General features: G+C 38.8%; 2 protein-coding genes across 2 annotated transcripts in view; one reads left to right on the top strand and one right to left on the bottom strand.

The window, feature by feature from the left end:
- Nucleotides 1-17388, top strand: part of LOC132304362 (ankyrin repeat-containing protein NPR4-like) — a 52296-nt gene extending 34908 nt beyond the window's left edge. The window contains exons 2-3 of the mRNA XM_059802005.1: nt 14778-15193; nt 16113-17388. Coding sequence (XP_059657988.1) covers nt 14778-15193; nt 16113-17045 — 1349 coding nt within the window. The 3' untranslated portion in view covers nt 17046-17388. The remainder of the gene's footprint in view (nt 1-14777; nt 15194-16112) is intronic.
- A 2855-nt stretch (nt 17389-20243) lies between these two features.
- Nucleotides 20244-21155, bottom strand: LOC132305495 (E3 ubiquitin-protein ligase ATL42-like). The gene has a single exon (XM_059803130.1). The coding sequence runs from the start codon at nt 21153-21155 to the stop codon at nt 20244-20246; it is 912 nt and encodes a 303-aa protein (XP_059659113.1).
- Between the last annotated feature and the right edge of the window lie 205 nt (nt 21156-21360).

Here is a 21360-nt window from a genome sequence, read left to right as displayed (position 1 = left end):
GTCATTAGAATAGTATTAAGTCATTTAAACTTTAACAGTCCCCATGTAAATGAATAAAAATCTAAATTATAAATATTTCATATTATCATAGCATGTTAACACAAAGTTGTCTACCTGTTATATATATAGAATCTGTGCACCGTCTCAAGGAGAAAAAAAAAACGCAGAAGGACTATTTTAGCTGAAGCTTTAGATTTGAATTTCATAAATTAGAACTAATTGAAAAATCAAGCACGGATAAATACAATAGCAATGGTCTGACAAATCTTATATATAACAAATCTTATACTTAAAAAACAATACAACAATACAACAGGCCTTATATTTAAACCACTACCCAGCCAAAACATAGGTATAAGCAACCATGTAAGCACTTGATTTTTGCCAAAACCAACCAACCCACACCCATGTAGCTACTGTACTTTGTAAACCCAACCTCTGTTGTTCACACTCCTAGATATGGGTACAATCAACAACAACCACTAAGATTTGAATATATATATATATACTTAATTTTAAATTTAAATTTAATTATTATTTTATTTTATTTTTCCTGCTATGATCCGTTTTGAACGTAAAACAAAATTACTTTAATCTGTAATTAACTCCCTAAAGCCGTTCTACAGATGGATCGAACACGAAATCAACGAGAATGAGTAGAACTAAGACTTGCCCTAGAGTTTCGGTCTAAACTCTACACCGTTCGTCTCCGATTTCCCTTGACGCCGGCGGCTTCCGGGTCGCCGTTAACTACCTTTGCTGCTCCGGTTAACCCCCACAACAGCTGGCCTTACCACTCTCCTCCTCCTCCTCTTTCTTTCTCCCTCTCTTTCTTCTCTTCTTTTTTCTCACCGGTTCTCGCCGCCCCTCTCTGTTCTTTTTCTTCTTCTTCTTCTTCTTTTTTTTTTTTTTTTTTTTTTTCCATATTGTGATGACCTTATGGATGGGTGTGCCGTGGGCGGCTGCGAGAACTGACAGGCTACCACACTGGCGAGTTATAGGTGCACAATCCCACATCGCCTGGGAAAAGGGAAATGTGAAGTGCTTATATGTAGGTGTGTCACTCCAATTGATATGAGGCCTTTTGGGGTAAAGTTTAAGAGCAAAACCGTGTGGGCTTAGACCCAAAGTGGATAATATCATACCATGTAGTGTAGTGGGTCGTTACAAATGATATCAGAGTTTAACCCAGCTGGAAGTGTGCTGACGGGAACGTCGAGCCTCCAAGGGGGGTGGATTGTGATGACCTTGTGGACGGGTGTGCCGTGGGTAAGTGCGAGACACTGGCAAGTTATGGGTGCACAATCCCACATCGCCTGAGAAAGGGAAAGGTAAAGTGTTTATATGTAGGTGTATCACTTCAATTGGTATGAGACTTTTTGGGGTAAAGCCCAAGAGCAAAACCGTGCGAGCTCATGCCCAAAGCGGATAATATCATACCATATGGTGGAGTGGGTTGTTACATGGTGGTAGTATAAAATGGCAGCGACAAAAGACGGCGGTGACTGGTGGAAGGTGGTGATGGTAGGTGGAAGGTATTGGTGGTGGTGTAAGCCGTTACAGTGCCCGCAACACCAAAGATGGAGCCAAGGTTCTATGGTTGGGGGTCCGAACCTATTAGTAACATTACCACACTATTTTAAGCCAAATATATTCTATTATCAATTATATTCATACAAAAATTTATCTAGCCAAACTTTGGCCAATTAGTTTACAAAAAAAAGAAGAAGATTGGCCTATATCTAGTCAAATATGACATAGATATGTACAAAATAAACCAAAAAGACCAAATATCTACTACAAAAGTTGAGCTCGACGATCTTTCATAGAACAAAAATCATTTATTATTGAATCTGAATTAAAAGTATTAGCAATTTCTTTTTCAATAATGATACTCGAGTAATCTATAAGAAACTCGTCCTCTATCTTGTTGCGAAGTTTTCTTTTGACATTTTTCATAATTGAAAACGTCATTTTCGTAGTTGCCATGGAAATTGGAAGAGTCAAGACGAAGACGAATCAATCTATCAATCAAATCATAGATATTTGATTTCTTTGTTCCCACTAATTCTCTACATAGTTCAAAAATTATTGACTTATTTCATAAATTTGGATGGTGAGGTACTTCAATCTCATAATACTGCAATTGATATCTCAAAAAAATCCTCTCCTGGTCCATGAAATCCTGAAGATAAAATTCATCTGCTAGCTCGTAAATGTCATCAATTTTAAATAACTTGTAAACATATCTAGGATCCAAAGCTGAGCTAAGAACAATTAGTTCCACTGTCTTTTCACTAAATCTGTTATTCAGCTCCTGCAACTGTGAATCAATTGTGCCATTGAATATATCAATCCAATAGTCGTGCTCAAGTGTAATATTTTTTTGTGGGTGACGTGGTCGACCTTTACCTTTTGTATAAAGTGCACTCATATCTAGCACATCAATGGTATGACACTCACAAAATGATTTAACAACTCCAAGTAGGTTATTCCAACCATTTTCTCTCAATTTTAGAATAGGGTTTTTAGTACTCGAAACCAAATGCATAGCATTTAAGATGTCTTGAGATTTTTGTTGCAAAACTTAACAAATGATATTACTTGTTCCCATAATATCTTTTACCAAATGCAAAATAAAAACAAACTCAAATGATGTAATAATATCAAAAGCAGTATCGACATCCCCTCGTTAGAAGGAAATGGATCCATCTTTAATGATGTTTCGAAGAACTGAACATGTAGCACCAAACAACCTTATTAAGTTGCAAACATAATCAAAATGAGAGCTCCAATGAGTATCTCCATGTCGTTGCAAGGTTCATTTTGTGCCTCGACAACTTGAGCAGCTTGTAATTCGTCATTTCGTTTGTAAAGAGCTCCAATGATATTAATAGTGAAGTTCAACTTTGAAAAGAATTGATGGACATGGATTACTTCTCTAGATGCTACAACTAATACTAGTTGTAGTCGGTGAGCCAAACAATGCACGTAATATGCATAAAGGCAATCATTAAGAAATAATGCTTGCAAGCCATTCCATGCTCCGCGTATATTGCTAGCACCATCATAACCTTGACCTCAAAGATCGTGAACACTAAGATTATAATGAGAGAGCACCATAGAAAGATCTTTTTTCAAAGTCAATGAAATTGTATCTTTAACATGCACAAGATCAAAGAAATGTTATTGTAAGAAACCATCTTTGTCAACAAATCTTAGAACGAAAGCCATTTGCTCTCTGTTAGATTCATCACATGCTTCATCATCAACAAGAACACAAAACTTGGCATCTCTAATACCTTCACGAATCTTAATTTTCACTTTTCTAGAAAGAATATGCAAAATCTCCATTTGAATTTGTGGTGAGGTATACTTGGCATTTTTTGGAGCATTTTATAGAACAAGTTTAACAACATCATCATTATATGTTGCCAAAATCTTTACCATTTCAATGAAATTACCCCTATTTCTTGATTCAGGGCATTTGTCATGCCCTCGAAAAGCACAAGCTTGAAATGTAAGCCACCGAACTATATCAACTGAAGTATTCAGTCTCAATTGGTTATTTGAAATTTGTTCCGAAATTTGTCTTTCCATCACTTTATCAATATGACCAGGTTGATTCATTAAATCCTTACACGATCTCTCGGCCATGTTGTGAGGTGAACAAGGACCTTCTCCAATATGATTTAAGAAAGCACAATTCTTTCCATCATTAACTTTATTCCAATTTCAAAATCCTTCAAGAATGAATGCATTGGTTCCAAGACGCCTCATTGGTTTCTTTCCAAAAAGAAAGCAAGGTAAGCAAAATGCAGCATCCTTTGTAGGAGAATACTCTAACCAAGAACGAAATAATTTGAACCAAAATGATTAAAACCAACGAAGATGCTTTTCCGATCTAGAACGTGGATACTCTGAGAGAAGAAGTTGGTATGGCTTCACATTGATATAAGCTCGATGAATTTCATCACGTTGGTTAATAGGATATTCCCATATTTGACGACGTAAACGGTATAATCAACATCTATATGTTCAACTCTAGGAGATTTTGGAGAATGTTGGTTCTCAAGTACCGAAGCATCAGGATTAGTGATCGGTTGGTCAATTAACATCAACCTTCGCAATAGCACGAATCATTGTAAAATAGGGCTATTGGTCGGGTAAGTCGAACCACTGGGACTGCGCTAGTCTATGGCAACCTAAGAGTCTAGATTACTTTTAGAATGATGAGGGGGTATATAGAGTTTTGTTGGTTTGTCACTTAGTCACTAGAATTGAAATGTGCTTAAAGAAATAAATGCAAGGAATTTAAGAAGAAGAAGTCTAGAAAAGGAGGTCTAGGGAAGTGAATTCACCACCAATCCTATAAACATACTAAATTTCTATTAACTTGGGAAACAATTTCACTACATGGCAATGATATGTAGTAATACTAGATTGCTACATTATCCTCAAGAAAATCATAGGATCAAGATTTAAGTATAATCCCTCAAAGAGCCACATGCTAGAACTACCTAGATTAGGTGTAGCCATAACATGCTCACTAAGCTAGGGACCATCAAACCCCTTAATCACTATGGTAATAGCACATGAAGTCAAGATACAAGATTAATCCATCAAAAGGAAGTCTTAAGCTATGGATTAACAAATTTCTCATACAACATGCCTTTAAACCCATTTCACAATTTCATTTCCATTCTCACTATGAAGATGCAAGTTATATAATCATGAGAGGATAAAATCTAAGACAAGATAAGAACTCAACATGATCATTTATAGGCATTGAAATCCATTACAACAAGTGTAAGTGCTCTAAATCATGAAACTACCATGTACATGAATCATTCCCCAAATTAGATGAAATTAAAGCATGCTTACAAGAGAGAGCTTCATCACCTCCCTAGATGGAGGTTTAGTTATCCATGGATACAAAAATGGAAGAAGGAAGATTGGAAGAATAAGCCATTTTCGAGCTCCCTTCCTTTGGCTTCAAGAACACACCCTCCTTGCTCTCTTCTCTCTCCTCTAATCTTGCAAAATGAAGCTTAATGATATATGTGGCCTTTGGGTAGCCTTTTATGCTCCAACCATACCCTCTCTCCCCCAAGGGACACCTCCAACCACTTCATAAAGAGGGAAGATGGCATTGAGGAATCCAATGTGCAAGTGGGCTGAAATGAGCCATTTCCGAAGGGCATTCTGCCTGATTTTCGAGCGCACGCTTGGTGACTTCGAGCACTCTAACTTAGTGCAATGTGTAACATGCTCCTCTTGCTCAGTGCTGACCTATTTTGGGAAAACTGCTATAACTTTGTGCCCCGAACTCCGAATGACGATCTGTTTGAAGCTTTGGAGAGCTGATTCAGTGCTTTAAAAACTTCATGTTTTGATGAAGACCCAAATCTCAAGTCTGGTTGGTCGAAAATGGGGAGAAAGGCAGTACATCAGTGCTGCCAGGCAGTTCTGCGCACCTCTGTTGTGAAGATCATAACTCTCTGCTCCGAACTCCGAATGATGAACCACTTGAAGCTTTGGAAAGCTGATTCAGAGCTCTAAATCTTTCATGTTATGAAGGAAGTCCAGATCTCGAGTTTGGAAGGTCAAAATGGCAAGCAAAGACCAGGCTCTACTGCTGCCAGAATTCAGCATTGGCACCCTTTTGTTGCTCAAGACTCCACAAGGCCTTATTCTTGTTCCATTTTGGCCAATGAACCTGAAAATGCATAAAAACATAGAATTGGAGTTAATCTACATAAAATAATTAATAACTGGACTTTGTTAATGTAATTTAGGGCGCTTGAATATACATTATTCGGCGCTCATCACACCCCCAAACTTACATTTTGCTAGTCCCTTAGCAAAACTACAATGAAAAACATAAAGAAAAGACAACCATGGGCATGCTACTACAAAAAATATCCTCCATGGTAAAATGAGATAGATACATAGCTCAAATACAACTTGAAACAGACAAAAACTAGAGATGGGGTCATTGGGAAAACTACCTTGCATATATGAAGCATTGATACAAAAATTGGCTAAATACATTTCCACATACATGCATCAACATCAAAGTCTATATAAATAACTCAATTATCATCTCTTGAATGGAAATCAACTCTAGCTTCAGTGAAAGTGAATTGGATTCTCAACGTGCGGCTTTTACTTTCTTTTCCAATTCCAAGGTACAAGTTTTCAAGTCAATGAATTCCCTTTTACATGAAGTCCCTAAGGCATGATTTTATTTTCAAGACAACTTTTGTTGCTTGTTAACAATTTATTTCAACACATAAGCGAAACATAGAATGGTTGTGCAATGCTGAAGTCCCTTAAGCTTTCTAACCAACCCTTGTAGCAAGCGTTAGGCCAACAACTCCCAAACCAGATGGCTTTAGGGTGCTAAGTGTAGAGACACTCCTAGGGCTTAATAGCTCGAGCTGGAAAGGCTACGAACTCCAACGAACCATGTTTATTACTAGTTTATTTTTTTGAATGACCGTGCAATGTTTAAGTCCCTTAAGCTTTCTAACCAACCCCTGTAGCAAGCGTTAGGCCAACAACTCCCAAACCAGACGGTTTTAGGGTGCTAAGTGTAGAGACACTCCTAGGGCTTAATAACTCGAGTTGGAAAGGCTACGAACGTCAACTGATCATTATTTTCTTTCTTTCTAAGTGTTTTTTTTTTTTTTTTTTTTTTTTTTTTTTTTTAGATTCATGCCAAAAGTATTCATCCATTAGGTTCATCAAATCAGATTAACTAGGGCAAGGTCAAGGTCAATCAAGTTGCATGCCTCACAGTTAAGTTTCCAATGTGCATCTGTGCATTGTGAAGCTTAAAAGAGTGTCAAATCCAGCGAGAATTTAATTGAGACATTTATACAGACTAATTTGAATCTACATGATCATTTCAACTTAAATTTTTCTTTATTTTCAAAAATGTCAATTGCTTCTATACACAAGGTATTAAACATATGCTTCATCTCCAACTAGTGTCAAGTTATATTATCATTGCTTAGCAAAAATGCAAAACCAAAAATGCATAAATGCACCCCCAAACTTAAATGTCACATTGTCCTCAATGTGAGGAGACAAGTAAATCAAAATAAGAGCAAAAAAGGGGGGAAAGGAACAATAATACCAAGTGGAGTGACGACGACGTAGATGGTCAGCCATGCGAGTGTGCAAATGCGTCCCCCAAACTTGGACATGAAGACCGATCAAAACACAACTAATGTACACAGGTAAAAATCAAAACATAAATAAAAAGAAAAACAGGACTTATTTATTTATATATATATATATATATATATATATATATTTTGTTATAATATTATTATTATATATATATAGTATTATGTTTTTTTTTTGTTTTTTTTTTTTTTTTTTTTTTTTTTTTTTTTTGAATGAATGGCATGCATGAGTTGGTGGTGAGTGAGAAGGTGAGGTGGGTGAGGGTGGATGCCGAGGGTGAAGGGGAGAGAAGCCAAGGTGGGTTGGTTTGGGTTGGGTGGCTGCATGGTTGAGAGTGGGGAGCATGCATGGTTTGCATGCTTGGGTGGGGAGGTGTGGGTTGTTTGGTGGAGAGTGGAGAGGTGGGGATGCCGAGAGGGTGGCATGAGAGAGTGAGGGGCATGCATGCATGGGCTTGCATGCATGCATGCAGGAGGGTTGAGGTTGGTTGGCATGGTTGAGGAATTTCAGCGAACACCTGGCGTGCACCACAAAAAGGAGAAGGTGAAAATGAGTGGGGTGGAGGAGGAAACCCAAAAAATTTGGCAAGATAACAAGCTCTAGCATAGAGCAACATCAACAACAAGCAACCCAAGCATCGACAAAATCACCGACATGCAATCCCATCCTCCTTATGATGAAATAAAGACAAGGAAAGGAGAAAAAAAGGAAGCTCACATACCTTGGGACAGAATATGAAATGGGAACTGCAGAGATGTAGGGGTGGTGGCAATGTGGGTGGGCTGGTGGTGGATGAGAGATGGATTGGGTGTTGTGGGTAGAGAGAGGAGGTGGTGGCATGCATTTGGTGCATGGAGGGGTTGGTGGGTGGTATGCCGAGAGAAATGTGGTGTGAGGAGGTGAGGGTGTGGGAGTTTTATGGGTTGAGAGGGAGGTGGAGTGGGGAGGTTGGTTGGTTGGTGTGGGGAAAGGGAGGAGCCGAGAGAGAGGGAGGTGGTTGTGAGGTGGAAGAGGGGTTGGTGGTGGTTTTGTGGGTTGAGAGGGAGATGGAGCTGCGAGGGAGAGAATGGGTTTTAAAAGAGAGAAAAGAGAGCTTGGTTCGAGCACTCGAAGGCCCACTTCGAGTGCTCGAAATTGGGACAGAGAGTTGGGTGATGGGCTAGGGTGCTGGCATGAGGAGTTCGAGCACTCGAAGCTTGGTCTTCGAGTGCTCGAAAGTGGAGCAGTGGGTTGCCGAGAGAAGATGGGTGTGAGTTGGTTGAGGTGCAGGGCATGGTGAGGGTTGATGGTGGTTGAGGGGTGGTGAGGTTGGTTGTGAGGGTTGGTAGGAGGGTGGTGGGATGCATGCATGGGTTTGGCATGCATGCATGCAGGAGGTGAGCTGGGTGGTGAGGTGGGTGGTGAGGTGAGAGGTTTGGTGAGAGGTTTGGGAGGGGTTTGGCATGCATGCATGGGCGTGCATGCATGCAAGGGTGAGAGTGGAGGGTGGTATGAGGGAAGATGGGTTTGGTGTGTGGATTGGGAGTTGGCTGCGAGGATGGGAGTTGGAGCACTCGAAATGGCCTTTTCGAGTGCTCGATATTGTGGCAGAGAGTGAGGGTTGGCTGGGGCATGGAATTCGAGCACTCATACCAGAATTGAGAGTGCTCGAAATGAGGGCAGTAGGTTCGGCAGTATGGGTGGAAGAATTTGGAGCACTCAAATTGGAAGCTAGAGTGCTCCAAAAATGGGCAGTGAGCTTGGGATTGATGGTGAAGACATCTGGAGCAATCCAAATGGAATTTAGAGTGCTCCAAAATGGGTAGTAGCTCATGGAATTTTGATTAGATCATTCGAGCACTAGAATCTTGGCCCAGTGAGCATTTTGAATGGATGCAATTGCTGAAACAAATGTGTCAAACTTTGCAACATCGTGCTAATGCATGAATATAATTGGAAATTTTTTTCAAAATGTAACACATTTCCAATGTATGGATGAAAAAATTTTTAAACGTGGCATGCCATTCCCATGCATGGAAAGATTGTTAAAGCTTTGCATGGTAGTTGGAAAAATATTTGAAAACTTTGCCATTCCCATGCATGGAAAATTTTAAAATTTTGCACATTATTCCAATCTAATGCATGGATGGATTTTTGAAGCTTTGCATGCATGGAAAGAAATTGAAATTTTGCATGGGACAATGCATGGGGAATTTTGAAAAATTTTCAAACATTGCAAATGCATGGAAAAAATTTTAAACAGTGCAAGAATTTCAATGCATGGATGATTTTGCGAAAATTTTCAAGAATGTATTACAAATGAGACATTATGCACATGAGTAGCATTCCCAAGATCCGATGAAATTGCTAGGAAGCGATGGAAATTTCCGGGAATGAAAATTAGAGTTGAGAAGGTCTAAGAAAAATCAAATTTTTGGCTTTTCTAAACCATTTCCCAGAAAATTTTGCAAGGCACGAGCAATTTCAAAAAGAAGGAAGCTTGGAAATTGAAAGAATTGCTTCCCTTGCTTTGCTAAATTTAATGTCGATAGCTAGACGAAGTTAGAGCAGGTACTAATCCTCAAAAATCTCGATAGCTAGACACACCGAGATCAGGTTAGTCCTCCTTACCCTATACCATGTCTCTCAAGAGATTCAAGCTTCCCCAAATAGGATAATTCTTTTAAAAGCGAAGGAGGAAGAGCTTGAAGACAAAAGTGGAAAAGAGGTAGCGGAAAGACCTCAACCCACTCTTCATCCTCAATGAAGAACTTTGGATTATGGGGCTTATTTGGATTATAGGAAGATGGAGTAGGTGAGAGTGCACCTAGCAAAGGCTTTTGAAGGGTCATATTGAGCACGAGAATGCTCGACAACTTATCCTTCAAAATTTCAACATCCTCCTCACACTTATCCGGCGGTTCGGGCTCAACAACTTGAGACAACTCAAGAGAAGGAATGAGATGAGATGCAAGCTCCCAAGAAAGAGATACATTTGATGTTGACCAAGGAAGATAATGAATAGGTGGATGAATATTAAGCAAAGAATTCAACTCTGAAATGGAATTGTCAACATTAAAATCCTCACAATTGAAATGAGCCAAACAAGCTTTTAGAGGATCCTCCATTGAAGGAGGTGCATCAAGCAAAGGATTATTTAGGGGTTGTTCTAGAGTTTTAAAGGATGCAATCTCATCATCTTTTTCCTCATTTTTAACCACAAATTCTTCCATTTTATGAGTGGCAACAATTTGATCTTCAACCACTATTTCATCATTTTCATAAGTGATGACCACTTGATCATTCTCATGATGAAAGTTACTAGGAGTAATCTCATCATTCATAGAATTTTCTTTTGGATTGGCCATAAATTCAAATGAAAATGTTTCCTCCTCTTCATGATTTTTAGCATTAATCCTTTGTTGAATTTGAGATATTTGGTCATCTATCATTGCACTAACTTGGGACTGGTGATATGGTACCACTTGATTGATAGACTCTACTGTGGATTGCATGCTAGCAAGGGAGGCCAATAGTTGATTGTTGGAGTCCATCATTTGCGTGTGCATAGACTCCATCATTTGTTTGTTAGCAACAATTAGCTCATCCAATGGAGACGGTGGAAAAGGAGAAGAGGGCGGGAAAGAATGATCATTGGGTTGAAAAGGTTGCATATGAGATTGTGGGGTTGAATTTCCTATGTCATGCCACAAGAAGTTTTGTTGGTCTCCCCAACCCGAGTTGTAACCATTGAAGTATGGATTACTACCCGGTTCAAAGAAATTTTCATTTGGTTGCTCTAGATAAAAATCCGAGAATTGTCTCGTTGGAAGACAATCTCTTGTATGATGTGTATTACTAGAGCAAAAAGCACAAAACGCATGTGGTGTGTAGAATTGAGTTGGAAGATAACTACCCTCCATCTAGGACTTAAATATCAACAACACACAACATAATCAACACAACAATTCTTTATCATCAACTCCACATACAATGATCCCTTTCTCCTCAATTATCAACAAGATAGGAAATAAATGGTCTCGACAAGGACCGATGCTTGGAATTGAAAATACACAATTGAAAAAGCCTCGACAAGGGCTTGCAATTTATCTACTTCTAAGCTTAACACATGCACGATATTCACAATTTGAAACTAGAAGTCACGAGACTTACCTGGGGTCCTCTAGACTTACAATTTGCTAGCATTCCCACGGCGAGCTTCGAGTTCCTAGAATCTCACTTACAACACAAAAATGGTTAAACCACACAAGAAATATTCACAAAACACAGTATTCACAATCAAACTAAAATTAACCCAAGAACCTTAGTTGCTAAACCGTTTGCAGTCCCCGGCAACGGCGCCAAAAATTGATCGGTTGGTCAATTAACATCAACCTTCGCAATAGCACGAATCATTGTAAAATAGGGCTATTGGTCGGGTAAGTCGAACCACTGGGACTGCGCTAGTCTATGGCAACCTAAGAGTCTAGATTACTTTTAGAATGATGAGGGGGTATATAGAGTTTTGTTGGTTTGTCACTTAGTCACTAGAATTGAAATGTGCTTAAAGAAATAAATGCAAGGAATTTAAGAAGAAGAAGTCTAGAAAAGGAGGTCTAGGGAAGTGAATTCACCACCAATCCTATAAACATACTAAATTTCTATTAACTTGGGAAACAATTTCACTACATGGCAATGATATGTAGTAATACTAGATTGCTACATTATCCTCAAGAAAATCATAGGATCAAGATTTAAGTATAATCCCTCAAAGAGCCACATGCTAGAACTACCTAGATTAGGTGTAGCCATAACATGCTCACTAAGCTAGGGACCATCAAACCCCTTAATCACTATGGTAATAGCACATGAAGTCAAGATACAAGATTAATCCATCAAAAGGAAGTCTTAAGCTATGGATTAACAAATTTCTCATACAACATGCCTTTAAACCCATTTCACAATTTCATTTCCATTCTCACTATGAAGATGCAAGTTATATAATCATGAGAGGATAAAATCTAAGACAAGATAAGAACTCAACATGATCATTTATAGGCATTGAAATCCATTACAACAAGTGTAAGTGCTCTAAATCATGAAACTACCATGTACATGAATCATTCCCCAAATTAGATGAAATTAAAGCATGCTTACAAGAGAGAGCTTCATCACCTCCCTAGATGGAGGTTTAGTTATCCATGGATACAAAAATGGAAGAAGGAAGATTGGAAGAATAAGCCATTTTCGAGCTCCCTTCCTTTGGCTTCAAGAACACACCCTCCTTGCTCTCTTCTCTCTCCTCTAATCTTGCAAAATGAAGCTTAATGATATATGTGGCCTTTGGGTAGCCTTTTATGCTCCAACCATACCCTCTCTCCCCCAAGGGACACCTCCAACCACTTCATAAAGAGGGAAGATGGCATTGAGGAATCCAATGTGCAAGTGGGCTGAAATGAGCCATTTCCGAAGGGCATTCTGCCTGATTTTCGAGCGCACGCTTGGTGACTTCGAGCACTCTAACTTAGTGCAATGTGTAACATGCTCCTCTTGCTCAGTGCTGACCTATTTTGGGAAAACTGCTATAACTTTGTGCCCCGAACTCCGAATGACGATCTGTTTGAAGCTTTGGAGAGCTGATTCAGTGCTTTAAAAACTTCATGTTTTGATGAAGACCCAAATCTCAAGTCTGGTTGGTCGAAAATGGGGAGAAAGGCAGTACATCAGTGCTGCCAGGCAGTTCTGCGCACCTCTGTTGTGAAGATCATAACTCTCTGCTCCGAACTCCGAATGATGAACCACTTGAAGCTTTGGAAAGCTGATTCAGAGCTCTAAATCTTTCATGTTATGAAGGAAGTCCAGATCTCGAGTTTGGAAGGTCAAAATGGCAAGCAAAGACCAGGCTCTACTGCTGCCAGAATTCAGCATTGGCACCCTTTTGTTGCTCAAGACTCCACAAGGCCTTATTCTTGTTCCATTTTGGCCAATGAACCTGAAAATGCATAAAAACATAGAATTGGAGTTAATCTACATAAAATAATTAATAACTGGACTTTGTTAATGTAATTTAGGGCGCTTGAATATACATTATTCGGCGCTCATCAATTAGCCGCGGAAGGCGCATCGTCTTTTGATTTATTGATGTTTTTTCTTTTAAAGAATGTGTCGATAGTTTTTAGTGGCTTGCCCATCGTATAACACTATTGACACATTCTTTACAGAGTTTGAAATAACACGCATAGAAAGAAAGAAATCGAAAGGAACCTGAGTGGCATTAGCAGTGGTGACATTAATCGAGAGTAATGGGGCTTTCCATTCATTGCCCAGATCTCTAGAAGTTGAACTGACCAGTCTTACAGACCTTGAAGTAGTGGGCAACTGGGTAAAGCAATTCCAGAGAGCGTGAAACGGCGTGAGAGTGAGGAATGGGGGAAAATAGTATAGGGCAAATATATATAGTTGGGTTTTTTATGAAAATTCAATGGGGACAAACTTAAAATTTTATGGGTGTAAAATAGAAGAAAAAAATTGAGCAGGCTATATAATATAAACAAAAAAAAAAAAATCAACCGGCCAGTGGCTTAGCAGTATCAATCTCTTCTTCCTAAAGGGAGGTTAGGGGTTTAAGTTTCAGAAGAGACAAGTGTGTGTGAGTACAACTAGGAAAAAATATATATAAACAAAAAATTCAGGAGGGGCCAAGTATGACTTACCCATATTTTTTAGTTTTTTTGGCCCTATACTAAAAAAAAAACTTTCAAAATTTTTGGGGGGTCCTTCCCTCCGCCCCTGCGCAACACAAAAGGGCAGCATCAAAATGATGCTGTGAAAATTGTAAATAAAGTGGCAGCAGCTAGTGTTTTCATTTTTTTTAGGATGCTTAAAAACAAAACATGGTTCCCCAACAGATTTTTTTGCTGCAGCTTTTCATTTTTGAAAATAGCAACATAAAACTGAAAATGACAGCGTTGCCAAACAAGGCCATAGGGAATAAAATATCCCAATGGCTGTGATATGAAAAAAATGACTTCATTTCTACAGTAACAGCTACGCTTGGTAAAAGTTAAATGTATCAACTTGATGGTTTTACAGTATAGGCCACATCTTGATAGACTTCACCAACAACATAGTTTTTTTTTGGACATGGCAAGGAGAGTTAGTAGTAGTTAGTGGGGATTAGGGGAAAGGGGAATCGAACCTATGATAGGGTGGGAAGCACTTAAGGCCTGTCCCGGGCAACACTGCCACAACATAGTGAGGGACACATTTATCAGTAAGTTATGTTATTCTTCATGAAAAAGAAATTCCAAGAACAAAACTGTTTTTATTAATAGAACTGTCACAAATTGTTGTTAATAAAAAGCATTATATAGTAGAACTGTTTTTATTAATAGAACTGTCACAAAATTGTAGTTAATAAAAAGCATTATATAGTAGAACACTGTATTCCTCACACCAAAAGGAAAAAGGTGCTCTTACTGAGTTCACGCCCTCGAAAGTGTTGAAGTCAGTCTCTTGATCCAATGGCTAGAGGGCCTGACCTGAATGAGCACCTTCAGGATGGATTTCTCCTGCTAAAATCCACAGATGCTTTTTTACAGAAATAGTGAAAAAAATACTGGAGGTACGCCCCGACTTTTCATGGAAGAAGAATTCACATGGATGCACACCACTGCACCTAGCTAGCAGTAAAGGACACTTGGAGATAGCAAGGGAGCTTCTGAGATTGGATCCAGACCTTTCTTCCTTGCAGGACCAAGGAGGTCGAACACCACTCCATCTGGCTGCCACTAAAGGGAGAGTCAACATCTTAGTTGAGATACTGTCAGTGAGCCTTGAATCTGTTGAGATGGTAACAAGAAATGGAGAGACAGTTCTACACATGGCTGTGAAGAACAATCAGTTTGAAGCAGTTAGATACTTGATGGAAACTCTCAACATTACAAAGCTTGCTAACATGCAAGACAATGACGGCAACACCATCTTGCACCTAGCAATTGCAGCAAAACTCACCACTGTAAGGCCTCTCTATGTGCACTTCAGCTCTCTCATTATGTGTTGACAATGGATTTTCAAATATTAAGATCAAAGACTTTCTAATCACTTTCACATAATCTCAATTCAGCTCAACAAAGTCTCACCTTTCCACAATTTGGGATCACCACTAATCTATACAATTGTCTCATGCGCAGTACAAAGTAGCCCTCTTGTGTGGCCTCCAACATTACATGGACCATTTTATCCCTCTAACATGCGTGCACACACATATTATATTCTTTTGAACACAGAATTGAGATAATATGAGTATAGGATATATGCATGTCCAATATATTCTTTTCAATGTGTAATGATGAAAGAATAAGAAAAAAATTCAAAATTAATAGTAGATAAAGTTTTCCTACTTTTTAAGATAGATGTGAACTCCTTTCATTATATCCTATTTAATTTAATTTCTACTTAAATAATAGTATCATGGATTACCCTATTGTGTAACATATAATATTTTCAAATGTGTACTTAAAGATTTGTGATTCAGGAAAGTCGAACACCACAGATCCACACCCCACAGATGTACTTGAATCCATGTAATATAAGTGGCATCACATGACAGTAGGGGCTAAAAAATGACTGGGTTTGAGTTGAATTGAATCATGCAGGCTAGTCCAGATTGTTTACTGTTCCATTAAATCAAAAATTGAATTCAAATCCTCAGATTGAATTCATGCAGGTGGCCTGGGTTCACAAGATGCTTGTGTCTAACAATTAATTAGGCAGGTCAAGCTTGTTTTTTTATTGTAGTCATATCTAAAGTCGAATACCAACCTAAACCTAAATTTTATAGTAGGATTTTATTAAACAATAAGCAAGTTGTCAGATTGGTTGTTCTGGTCTTTGTAATACTTTCTTTTTCTTGCATATTTATGCCTGGAGAATAGATGGTCACCCACATGCTCAAACTTGGTGTGGATGTAAATGTTCTAAATCGCAATGGACAAACACCTCTAGATATAGTTGCCTCTGATGCTAGTAACTCAGGTGCCCTTATGGTCATGCCAGCATTAGAAGAAGCAGGTGCTAAGAGAAGTGAGCAAATGCCCCCTACATCAATAGAAATCCGGCGGATCAGCAGCAATCCTATCTCCGAGAGATTACAAGTAAACAGCCCCAACATACCAAAGAAGACTTCAGAGTCTCCGCGCCAGTACCACTGGCAAAAGCAACATCACCATCACCAGAGAGCCAAGCAACTCGAGCACCAAATGGAGGGCTTACGCAATGCGCGAAACACCATTACAGTTGTGGCAGTTCTAATAGTCACTGTCACATTCGCAGCAGGTATTAACCCTCCTGGCGGGTTCGACCAAACCAATGGAAAGGCTATAATGGGTAGGCACACTCCTTACAAGGTTTTCATAGTGTGCAATATTATGGCATTGTTCTTGTCCCTTGGCATTGTCAATATTTTGGTTAGTGTTATTCCTTTTAGGAGAAAATCCATGAGTAAACTACTAGTGGTGACACATAAGATCATGTGGGTGTCCACGATGTTCATGGCGTCGGCTTACATTGCTGCCACGTGGACAATTATGCCACAAAAACCAGGGACTAGATGGGTGTCAGTAGAATCGGTGTTGGTAGGTGGAGGGAGCACGACGGCGGTGTTTTTGGGGTTAGGTGTGATGCTGTCAAGGCATTGGTGTAGAAAGCGGGAATGGAGGAAGAGGAAAGAGACCAGTAGCAAGGATGGAAGCCCCATTAATAGTACCAATAGTCGCATTGCAGAGATGAAGATGCTTAAGAAGAGGAGTCGCGAGTCTAGTAGCAACTCAGATGTTGATAGCTCTGATCATGGTTACCACTTGTATTAGATAGTAACATCCATTGGAGCTTCATGAATAAGACATCCAGCTAGATAGAACGCTAAACAAGTCCAGTGTGATACTAATGCAGCACAAGTCTGGTAGTGCCTCGTCCTGAAGTTCTAGGTATATAGCATTATGCATATGTTAGCACTATCTGATATAAATAAATATGTGAATGATGGTGATGCATAAATATATATAGCTTATGTACTTCTATATATTCATTGCTTTCAATTAGTGAATTTCTTCTTGAAATTCATCATTGTTAGAATTTGTAATGTTTGGACAATTTCTGTTCATATGATTTGAAATTAAGAGCTTCAAATTACTAGAAAATGCATCCCATATATCATATCTAAATGTTTGAGTACCTAATTGATCAAATCAATTTGGACAATGGGCTATGTGAAGGGTTGAATTTTAATAAATAATGCTTGAGAAAATTTTAATCATTTATGAGGCATTACTATGATAAATAAGTGTCTATAATTGGAAGAAACACTAATTCTGATTAATTTTCACACCTGATAAAATGATATAGAAAAATCACTTGTTGATACTTGAGAGCACAGTTTTAAACAATTTGCAAGTTTTAATAAATGTAAAGTGAAGAAGGTGGTTGTGCTAAGCAGTATGTAAATGAGAAACACTAACACCCACAGAAGCATGTAAAGATAACCTATGGACTGCTAAACAGTATGTATAGTATTATACATATGTTTGCACTGAAGACACTATTATTTGTAAGAGTGAAAACTGCAATTTGTAAACACACGCATTCAAACCCAAAAAAGAATTATTTGATCTTCAAATACCCCTTAATCTGAAAGTAATTTCCTTGTAGCTTTTGGTAAAATAAATAAATAAATAAAAGAAGTTGGTGGGCTGTTTCCTATGGAATGGAACAAATTCTAAAAATCATGGTGCCAAAATTGTATGGATTCAAGTATGCAGAGTTGCAGACCTAAAGAAGTCGGTGGGCTTGGTCTTCCACACCTTGACTCCTAAGCGAAACTAATTCTGTGAAAAAGCTTTGGCTCCTAATCAAGGAAAACCCTCACAGCATATGGGCTCAGTGGACAAGAATGCACTTAATCAGAAACAGGAGATATGGGGCTTAAACATACCACAGAGATGCTCTTGGAATTGGCGCAGCCTGCTTTAACTCAGAGGACTTGTTAGGCCATTTATCAAAGCCAAAGTGGGGAATGCAGAATCACTGTTTCTTCTGGCATGACAACTGGACTTCAGATGGACCTTTAGCTCCCAGCGCCACCCAGTCTTTCATCAATTCCAGTGGAATTGACACCACATCAAAACTGAGCTCATTTATAGCCAATTCTACATGGGAATTCCCCAACACCCTTAACACTCTATTTCCTATCCTGAACATCCTTCCTCCACCAAACCCATTACCCTCCGATTTTTTCAGATGGACACCCTCACCTTCAGGCTCTTTCTGCCTAAAACACACTCTATCATCCTCTGGCTTGCTATCCTAAATGGGCTCTCAACTCTAGACAGCAGAGCCATGTCCTATAAGAAAAATCCAAACTTTTGTAGCCTCTGTCTCTCCGACGCAGAATCTCCATCGCATCTATTCTTCAATTGCTCTTTTGTTCAACCCATGTGGAGATTTTCGCAAACACGTGGTGGGTATCATATTACCACTGAAAAACCAAGAGTTGCCGCAACTCAGTCAACAAATTAGCTTTTTCCGCATTTGTTTACCACATATGATATGAGAGGAACAAGAGAATCTTCAAAGTAGTCAGATCGTCTCAGAATATGGTGCTATCAAAATTTACAAATTCTATCAAAGGAAGGCGACTCTCCTCATCAATGAGAGATTCTGTCTCGAGTCGTCGGATTTGCCGCAATTGGGACTTGCCATCCTCTTTCATCCGCCCATCGCCGCGACCTCCGGACCTTCCTCCTTCAGTTGCCTAGCATAGGCCAACCTGAGCGCACCACTCGTGGTCACCGGAGGATACTGACGAGCTTAAGAGCCGTTAAGCTAACGGTCTTTTGTTATGTCTCGTGTTGGGGGCTTCAGTGAGTCTGGGCCTGATGATTGTATCATTTGCTGTATTTTGGGCCTTTCTTGGAAAGCCCAGTATGTTTTATTAGCTTTGGGCTTTGTCCTCCCTAACCTCATCAGTATCGACCCTGTACATATATATATAATTGTTTGAATTTTCAATATATATATATATATATATATATATATATATATATAGATATAATTTGTTACTACCTCTGTCCTATTAAAAGTCCACTTAGGAGACAGAGGTATTATATGTGAGTCACAGTTTTTGAAGTGGACTTTTAATATGGGACGGAGGGAATATATAACAAGTGGTCAATCCCGCTCATTACTAGCTTTGAAAGAAATAAAATGATCCTTAGACTAACTTGTCTTCTCTATTTAGAAAGAACAAGAGATTAATGAGACATTCATGCGAAAGAGATTGTGTCATTTCCACTCTTTATTTGGTTGGATGGAAGGAAAGATAATAAGATAATACTTTATTTTGTTTGTTAGGACAGAATAAAAAAGAAAGTGTTAATTATAAAGAAAGTTTTGTAATTTAAAAACTTTTATAATAGTCTTGCCCTTTTATCCCTCCATATTTGTTAAGATAAAAATTTATGGAGGAGAAAACATGATTAGTCCATTATCTTTTATCTTCTCTCTTTGTCTCTCTCTACCACACCAAAAAAAAGTTTGCAGATACAACAAAGAGTGAAAATTTTTTTCATGAAATACAACAAATTTCAATTCAGTTCAGCCTTTCATTTATGAACTTAAAAGACAGTCAAAGTGCATGTGAAAAAATGAAACAAAGATCTGGTGCTAACCATTTCTCTATGTTTTAAGACCACATTTTTGTAGCATATAAATCTCAATGACAACATTGCCTACATGAAAAAGCCACCCTAGCATTTCTACTCACCTTGTCACAAACTCTGTATTGGCAAAAAAAAAACCCACATATTTTGACAAGTTTCCATCAAATTTCACACATTTGATGTGTGTCTTTTGCTCTTTGATCCCTGTGAACTTCTTTCTCGACCTGCAAACCAATGAATTGTTCGCTTTGCCACAGACAACCAAAGACGCCTCGACCCCTCATCCTTTCCATCATTCCCGGAGGACAAAGATTCTTTGATCCTATTCCTCGTACTGAATTCTGTGAGCCTTCAAAAGTTGGTAATCTCCGACATTGATCTCTTGTCAGCAGCATTCAACAATCTCGAGGATGCACTTTGATCTGCTTCGTTGTCGGAAGCAGAAGCAAAGCTTGAAGTTGAAGAGGACTGACTTCTATTAATGTATGGTAATGTAGTCCTCTCTATGTCGTCTTGAATATTTACAATCTGTTCATTCATTGCAAACTCATGGTTGAACCTTTTGCTCGACATAGCACTAAGCATTTCAGAATTCAAGAGCATCAAATCGGAAGAGTTAACATCACTCCATCGGCTTTTGTACAAAATGTCAGAGAAGATGATCTTGTGCTTGAACTTGTGGACACAATTGTTACCGAGTTCTTTCTGACTTTCATCCAATTTTTGAAAGCTACTTCGCATTTTGAAGCTCGAGGACCTCTGGTGATCTTCCTCCCTTTGAACAAAGAGCTCGAGAATTGGATCGTCTACTAGATTTGGACAATTTTGAGGATATCTCAAACTATTTGAGTGAGTCAAACTGATGAGGTCTTTCACATCAAACTTGTACCGGCAAAGAGGACAGCTAGAGTGTTTTTCTAGCCACTGATCAATGCAGTTCGTGTGAAATGCATGCCTGCACTTGGGCAATAAACGAAGAATATCAGTGTCCTCGAATTTGGATAAGCAAACAACACACTCTAGGCCTTCTTTTGATCCCTTAAGCAAAGAGAACTTGAAAGAAGGGAGTGATTCGATCACTTTTTTTTCAATCCCAGAAGATCGAGAGCACAATCGAAGAAGGTCATGAGGGTTGTGGGGATGAGGTGTAGCTGTGCTGCATAACATAGCATAAGCAACCACTAGAAACAGCAGAGAGAAACTGATTGTCACGATGCCAATAGTGAGTGGAAGGCTGAGATTGAGTGGCTTATGGACATGCATGATTGAGTTGTCTTGGGCTCCTACATGAAAGAACAAGAAATGAACTATGATGAACACTAGAAAATGATTCATTGAGAGATGGGTAGAGTTGATAATTCAAAAAAAATTCTGAAAATTCTGCGCGATCTCAATGCTTTTTATGTGAAAATTCTTTCTCAAAATGCACCAAAAATATTCACGTGTTCATAATATTCATTTGCTAAAA

This window comes from Cornus florida, unplaced genomic scaffold, assembly GCF_030987335.1.
Source record: "Cornus florida cultivar Cherokee Brave unplaced genomic scaffold, ASM3098733v1 CherokeeBrave_3.0.0_Hap2_Chr04, whole genome shotgun sequence".
Classification (NCBI taxonomy): domain Eukaryota; kingdom Viridiplantae; phylum Streptophyta; class Magnoliopsida; order Cornales; family Cornaceae; genus Cornus; species Cornus florida.
Note: the sequence above shows the minus strand (reverse complement) of the source record. Positions and strands in the feature narration are given on the sequence as shown.

Coding starts and splice junctions, on each gene's coding strand:
- LOC132305495 (XM_059803130.1), bottom strand. CDS start 21,155: ATGCATGTCCATAAGCCACTCAATCTCAGCCTTCCACTCACTATTGGC.